The 8,662-nt window shown below is 32.2% G+C and overlaps 1 protein-coding gene across 1 annotated transcript; it reads left to right on the forward strand.

Annotated features, from left to right (window-relative positions):
• Positions 1–8,254: 8,254 nt before the first annotated feature.
• On the forward strand, positions 8,255–8,662 carry HELRODRAFT_79156 (hypothetical protein; the record flags this gene model as incomplete). The annotated part of the gene is made up of 1 exon (XM_009019375.1): positions 8,255–8,662. A coding segment is annotated over one exon (408 nt), but the record flags the coding sequence as incomplete, so codon positions are not given.

Genomic DNA, 8,662 nt, shown 5'->3' on the forward strand with positions numbered 1-8,662 from the left:
ATTTTGACAATTCACTTTTGTACATGACCAGAATAAAAGTATTTGCATAATTTGTTTTTTTTTTATTGTTAACATGTTTTTCACATTTTAAAAAATTGAAATCACTTTTGGATTGATTAAATAAAAATTTGAATTTTTTTTGGTCAAAAAGCGCCAATAAGTAATTTACCCAGATTGAATTTTATAGTTACTACGCCACTGCCTTTGTTGTAACCTTTGTAGTAACCTTTGTAACCCTAATAGTAATATTTGTTGTAAGGGGCTCCAGCCGCAAACTCCTCTTCGGTCTAGATTAATTTACTAGATTATGTTTTATTGTGTTTGGAAATTAATTTTTATTAGCTGGAAACAGATTTTTAAAATAATTTAAGTTAATGCATGTAAACATTTTTGATTTGCATGTAGAAATTTTAAACTTTCTAGACGTACTAAAAGATATCTCACTTATGAACTTTAATAATTTTTTGAAATCTGAAATATATTTGAATGTTTATTTTTTTAACTTCACTATCGTATTTACAGTAGTTTATTTTTTATCAGTTCGTTTCTAACAGAAAACAAATTTCAATTTATGTCATCAAAATTAATTCAAAACTATTAAGGCGTTTTATATCAACAACTTTCATGCAATCAGAATCTCTTAATAAATATTCTATCGATTAAATTTGTACTTTAATATTCGTTAAAAACAGTTTTAAATAATTAAATTATTTTTATCTAACTTTATTTCTTTATTTATTTATGTACCACTGGAGTATCTTTTTGAAGAAATAATTTACTTTTTTAATTCAACTTCAACCCTCTTGCAACGCTAGTTTGCTTGCAACTTGTTCGTTTCTGATATCACATTTTATTCATGCCATGAAACTAAATAAGAAATATTTTTTTGATTTCAAAATTTAGTGTTTGAGTTTGTCTATTTTCAAAGTAAAATATAAAAAATTCCTCATTAAATAAAATATGTTAGCAATAATAATAATAATTAGCTTTACAGATGACTTTCAAAGTAGGTATGTGTTAAGTAAAGTAGGTGTGCTATGAAATTGTTAATTAAATTTTTTGCTCTAATGCCCTTAATAAATTATACAGTTTAAATGAATTCAAAAATTTTAAATATTGTAACACGATCAATTGAAGTATTTTTATTGAAGAATTAAATTGATAAACACATATTAATTTGAAGTTTTAAAACTAAATCACAAAACGCTCCAGATGTCGATCCAATGAAAAGATGAAAAAGATTTAATTTAATTTAATTAAGCCACCTAAATAATTTTTTATCTATAGAAAAAAGCAAATCATGAGACTTGTCATTAATTTATTGTTACTAATTTACGGTGGCGTTAAATTTAAATGGTCTTATTTTTTTAAATTTAACAATTTAAATTACGAATATGATAATGAATTAAAAAAAGTTTCAAAATAAATTTTTAAATGTCTTGAAAATTCTAATAACATTTGCAAAACAAAAATAAAATTGTAATACAATTGGTTGTTAAGTTTTATGTTTTATAATAAGACATATGATTTATGATATACATTTATTTTCTTTGGACCAAATGTTCTTTGCTTTGTATGTAACTTCACTTTTTCCTTTTCTGTTGATCCGGTTGATAATAAACAAGTCAAGAACGTTGCTTAGTTTGTTTCTCTTCTTTTAATGTCTTTCAATATTATATCAATTAATTAAACGATCTACGTGACAAGAAATTTAACAGGTTATGGGACCCAGATAATGTTTTTCTTAATTAATTGATTTGACGAAGAAAATTTAGAATAAAGAAATATCGGAAGATTCCTTTGTGAAGACTGAAGTGAAGAGAAAGCACGTGCTTCTTCATTCTCTGAAATTCGATATTTTGCTTGTAATTAAAAGGTCAAATTGAAAGACAAGGAAGAAATGGATCTAACGAAAGTGCAAATCAAACATCTAGAAGGCAAAAGTAATTGGTTGAATTAGAAATCGAGAGTTTGTATAATACTACGCGGCATTCCTGATGCAATGGACGTAGTAAATGGCAAATTAAAAATTCCAGATGAATTAAACGATGACTCAAATAAAGATGAGATAGCAAAATATCAAACTGCTTTGAACAGGTTCAATGGAGCAGATTGTAGTGCTATGATTATTCTGTCAACCAACATGACTGATGAAACGTATGAAAAAGTTCGTTCATTCAGTAATGCCTGAGATGTTTGGTTAGAACTTCACAGATTGTATGATGAAGTTAATGAAGATAAAGCTTACAACTTATGCATGAAGTTCTTTAGTTATAAAATGGATGAAAGCGATGATGTTGTCACTCATGTTACAAAACTCAAGAATCTTTGGAAAGATTTGAAGGTTGATTTAAGAAAAGATGAAAATAGTGACTTGTTGCTGATGTGTCAGATAATTGAAACTCTGCCAGAAAAATATTTTTCATTTGCTGCAAGTTGGAGATTGTTGAACAAGACTGAAAGAACAGTCGAAACACTCACAGATCAACTGTGTAGCTATGAGAGATCTTTGGAAGGCAAAACAGAATGTAATAAAGTATTATTTGTCAAAACAACAACTAAAAGGTCATCATCACTAAACATAAATGGTCAAAAACAAGATAAATTTGTAAGCAAACCAAAGCGACTGATATGTCATTATTGCAAATTGCCAGGTCACATTGTAAGAAATTGTGAAAAATGGCATTCTGATGAAAGACCAGCAAAACCAAGAAATAACAATCTATGCGATGACAATAAGTCACTAGTTGTTATGGAATCAAGTGTTTTTGCAATTGATGAGTCAGCGTACACTGATGAATGGTTTTTTAACAATGGTGCAACGTGTCATCTAACTTTCCAAAGAGACATTTTTCAAAGTTTTGAAAAATTTTCTCAACCGAGTAAATTATATGTTGCAAATGGTGATACTGTAGAAGCTTTTGAAAAAGGAATTATTCATCTTCAAGTGAAAGTGAATAATAAATGACAAACTGTTAAATTCACAGATGTCTTGTATGTGCCAAAAGTAAAAAGAAATTTGTTCTCAGTACTTGCAACTCATGATAAGAACAGAAATAGCTCTTTTGTTTCAACCTCAAGAAGTTGTCATCTACTTATTGACAATGTGATAAATGTTGTTGGAATAAGAAACAACAATGGAGGTTGTTCAAACTTGTTGCAAAAACTGTTAGACCGTTGAATTCTGAAGTCGAAGTTAACTTTGTCAATGATCAAGATGCATTGCAGTTATAACATGAACGAATGGGACATCAGAATAAGAAACGTGTTAAAATGCATCGATCAAGAGATGTTATTTTTGATGAGAAGGTTGTCAAACCAAATTCAGTGATTTTGCAAGAAGAAAGTTGTTCAGATGATACAGTTTCGATTGATGTTGAAATCAAAGATGAAAATAAAGAAACTTTGATTGAAGAAATTATTTCAACTGATGAAGATGTTCACAACCGTAGTTCAGTTTCATCTGATGAAGAAGATCAATCTGACTGTTGTAATCAAAAGACCAAAGGTTTTACGTGACAGGAATAATATCAAAAAGCCATCTCGTTATGATCCTTTCGTTATGTCTGCATTATGTGAAGTACTTGAACCAGTGAGCTACAAAGATGCCATTCAAAGTGATGAAAAAGATGAATGGTTTAAAGCCATGAACAGTTAAATGCAGTCATTAAAGGAAAATCAAACGTGGGATTTGGTAAGTCTTCCAAAAGGTCATAAGACAATACATGCAAATGGGTCTACAAGGTAAAACACAATCCAGATGGATTCTGTTGAACGTTTTAAAGCCAGGCTAGTGGTAAAAGGTTTTTCTCAGAAAAAGGGAATTGACTATGAAGAAACCCATAGTCTTATGGTCAGAAGTTCAACTATAAGAACACTATTAAGTGTTGCTGCAAATGAAAAGATGTCACTCATGCAGTTTGGTGTGTCAACAGCATTTCTATACAGCAAACTAGATGAAAATATTTACATGGAGCAACCTGAAGGTTTTAAAGATAATTCAGGAAGAGTCTGTAAACTCAAGCGAAGTCTCTATGGACTTAAACAAGCTCCAAGATGTTGGAACAAACGCTTTGCTGAATTCTTGAAAAAGAGACATTTCAAACAAAGCAATGCAGATACTTGTTTGTTCATTAGAATACAGGGAGGAAAGAAACTCATACTTGCACTGTATGTTGATGATGGACTAGTTGCAGGTATCGATAAAGAAGAACTGAAAATATTTGAAAAAGAATTAAAGTCAGAGTTCAAGATAACATCTAAACCTGCAACATATTTCCTTGGATTAGAGATTAATCAAGATGAGAAGGGAAATATTAAAGTCAGTCAGTCATCGTATACAAGAATGATTCTTGAAAAATTTTGGATGAGTCAGTGTAAATCCTTTACAACTCCGATTTCAAAATCTGAGGAGTTCGATGAAAACAAAAATGAACACGAGGAAGTGAAATTTCCCTACAGATCAGCAGTTGGTGCATTGATGTACTTGATGACGGGAACAAGACCAGATATTGCATATGCAGTTGGAGTAGCATCCAGAAGTTTGAAGAAACCCAGCAAGTCCAATGTAGCACAAGTCAAACAAATTTTCAGATATTTGCAAGGCACAGCTGATGTCGGTATTGTTTACAAGTCTGGTCAAAACAATACACTTATAGCCTACAGTGATGCAGATCATGGAGGAGATAAATCTAGTGGAAGATCAACATCAGGTGTAATCTGTATGTTTGGAGGAAGCGTGATCAGTTGGTTTAGCCAACGTCAACCCTAAGTTGCGATTTCAACTACTGAAGCAGAAATCGTTGCCGCAAGTGAAGCAGCTCGTGAAGTGATTTGGCTCAAACGATTATTGAACGACATTGTAGATCTAAAGAAAAAGCCAGAAATTTTTGTCGACAATGAAGCAGCAATTCGTTTAGCACTCAATCCAGAACTTCACAGAAGAACAAAGCATATCCACTTAGACATTTCTTTGTCAGAGAAAAAGTTGCGGAAGAAGAAGTTTCAGTTGAACGAGTTGCGACAGAACTTCAAGTTGACAAAACCAATGGTAGGACCAAGACTAAAGAATCTGATGTGTGCGATAGTTCTTCAGAACATTTAGGTTAATGTCATCTAATGTTTTAAATAAAATGAGAAGATGTTAAGTTTTATGTTTTATATTAAAACATGATTTATGATATACATTTATTTTCTTTGGACCAAATGTTCTTTGCTTTGTATGTAACTTCACTTTTTCCTTTTCTGTTGGTCCGGTTGATAATAAACAAGTCAAGAACGTTGCTTAGTTTGTTTCTCTTTTAATGTCTTTCAGTATTATATCAATTAATTAAACGATCTACGTGACAAGAAATTTAGCATTGGTTTTACGGTTGTAAACAAATTTTCTCGAAAATTATTTTACGTTGCCGAGTTAAAACGTGTCGTTTTCACTTGTAATTCTAACAGTTTATGTTTTAATTAGTTCCAAATAATAGAAATTTGTTTTTCAAACATTTTGTTAAGCGTACGTTTATTAATTTAACGTAATCCGTTAGGTGTACCTATCTCCGAATTTGCCAGCAAGCTAGTTTCAATTTGTGAAACGGATTCCTGTAATAATGGTTTCTTTAACTGCTGAATAGTTGGAAATTGTGATAACCAAAGTCATGGAAAAATGTAGCGAAAACATGTTGAAACTCATTGACAGGCTCTCTGAAAAATTCAGCAAGAATGTTGAAAAAGTTATCTCCTTTTCTAACAACAACCTTGAAAATTTGTTTGTGAAATTTTACTCAAATAAGAAACAAGTAGTTGAGAAGTCAAACAACAATTTCCGTAGGTCACTGGATCATTCTGAGGGGTTGATGAGCAAGTTATTTGAAACAACACTTATTAGAATGAAAGCCCTCGGCAACAGTTTTGAGCGTGCAATCAAAAGCATGTCTGAAGCCGTGACTAACTCAATGTGTCAGATTCATGCCATCTTGTCAACGTTGAGTACTAGCATATCAAAATGCCAGAAGCAAGTTTTTAAGCAGAATGAAACACCATTGATTGAGTCAGTGACAAGAGGCTTGTGGGCGATGAACCAGGAGAGAAATGATGAAGAAAGACGTGCCAGGCATCTGGCATTGAACAACAACCTGGAACCAGTGATAAGGATATTGTCACTTCGCTTTGTGAAAATCATCTGTTGATTAAACCGCAAATTATCAAAATCCACCAAATTAGTAGTTAAAAAATTGTGTTACTCTTTCAGCTCCTGAAACAGTTGACGGTATGGTATCCTCATCCAGACTTCTCCGTTCAGCGCCTGAGACCAAAAATGTTTTCATCAATCATGATCTTTCTAAAAGACAGGCTGAACAAATCCACCGGTGAAAAATCTTCTAAATTGAATAATGATCAGCCTTTTTTGTCTCAACAAATAAATTCACACCTCTTTGAATGGTCTTGGCCAAGTTAGAAGTCTACAGAATAAACAGAATGACCTTAATTTGTTTTTAACAGAATATAATCCTGACATTTTTTATTGTAGAAACGTGGCATTCTCCGGATGATTATGATGATTTATTTTTGCCGCCAGGTTTCTGTTTTGTTAGAAAGGATCGTGGACCACGTGATGGCGGAGTGGCATTAATTGTTAAAAATTCAGTACGATACAAGGTTGTAAAAATACCAACAAAATATTTCAGCATTGAGATAGCATTGATGTTTCTATGTCAGCAACAAATTGCAAGTTCATCTGCTACTACCGCATTTATAATTTGTTTATTCAACTTTTCAATGAGTTGGGTTTACATCAATTAGTTGATCAACGTACCGGAGGTTGTAATATTCTTGACTTGGTTCTTTCAGAGGATTACGGTTTTCTTGCTGAACTGGAGGTTATCGCTCCATTTGCATCAAGTGACCATAACTGTAAAACTTTTCAAATCAACAACTTCACCAACAAATTGCAAGATGTTAATCCTAACAACAAAAGTTGCTTCCTCGATTTCTACAGGGCTAACTACAATTTTTTTAATGATTATTTGTCATTAATTGATTGGGATCATCACTTTCAATACTGTTTCAACACCAATATGTGCTGGAAAATCTTTGAACAGATAATTAATCAAACCATATCAATTTTTGTGCCCAAAAAATATCAGAAAAGTCCAGCAACCAAGCATAGAATACCTAAACCACTTCAATTTTCATACAAAGTCAAATTCTACTTTTGGAAAAACTGGAAACAGAGCTCTAATTCAAACGACAAAACTCTTTATCTATGATGTCTCGAAGATATTGCAATTTGGCTAGTTTCTATTAAAGGTTCAGTGAAGCCAATTTTTATCATCAGGTAATGTTCGAAGTTTTTATCGGTACTTAAATAACAGACTATTCTACAAACAACAGATTTTCAGTTTGCGAATTGACGGCAGCAATGTGACGTGTGATCCCGTGATGATGGCAAATACATTCAATGATTATTTTGCCACTGTTCTTACTGCTGATTATAATATTACTTGTTCACTATCCAGCCGTACTAACAAATCATTAGATGATATTAATTTCACTCCAGATATAGTTTATCAAACACTTCGCAAGCTAAAAAGAACAACTTTGGGATCCGATGGAATACCTAACATTCTACTCAAAATGTGTTCTTCTAGTCTAGCTGTTCCACTATGCCACATCTTTAACTCATTTTTTAAAGATAATTCAGTACCATCTAAATAGAAGACTGCAATCATCATTCCAGTACATCAAAAAAGTCCAATTTTTGACCGCAATTATAGACCGATATCTCTTACCTGTTCCTCATGCCGTGTCATAGAAAAAATTGTTAATAGAAATTTATTATCGTATTTGTTAGACAATAACTTAATTACTAATTCTCAACACGGTTTTCTTCGGAGTAAATCGACATTTACCAACTTTATTAGATTTCTTAAAGATTCATTGCTTATTCGTCAACAAAAGGAAAGCTGTGATATAATCTGCCTTGATTTTTAGAAAGCATTTGACTCTGCTTCTCATGCCAAGCTTGCTCGTAAACTAAAAGCTTACGGCATAACTGGAAATTTACTGGACTGGTTGACTGAATTCCTGCATGAGCGTTCACAAAAAGTCCAGATTCAAAATAAACTTTTCCGTTCAATACCAGTGACTAGTTTCTCAAGTGACTAGTTTCTAATGTTTTACTTTAAGAAATAAAAACCTTCTCACCAAAGCTTTTTGCACATACGTTCGACCATTATTAGAATATTGCTCGTCCGTCTGAAATCCTCGCTACAAATACCAACTGACAATAATAAAAAGTGTGCAAAGGAGATTCACAAAGTTCATTCTTTCAGTTCGTCATTTTCCGTACACAACTCGTCTGTGCTTAGTGGGATTACAAACGTTAGAACATCGCAGACCAATTTCGGACCTATGTTTTGTGTACAAAATATTAAACAACGTTATCAGCATTGATTTGAATGATCTCCCTTGTCCTACCAATCAACTCGTAGACATCCTTACAGACTACGTGAATCTAACTCTGACAGCAACACATCTAGATACTTTTTTGGTAGCAGAATTGTTCAAATATGGATCTGTTGGATATGGATTTGCTTCGTCACCAACATATTTAATTTTCAAAAACAAAATAACTTTAGTAGATCTCACCCAATTCTTAACTATTGTGTGA

The sequence above is a fragment of the Helobdella robusta genome, assembly GCF_000326865.2.
Source record: "Helobdella robusta unplaced genomic scaffold HELROscaffold_24, whole genome shotgun sequence".
In the NCBI taxonomy this organism is placed as follows: domain Eukaryota; kingdom Metazoa; phylum Annelida; class Clitellata; order Rhynchobdellida; family Glossiphoniidae; genus Helobdella; species Helobdella robusta.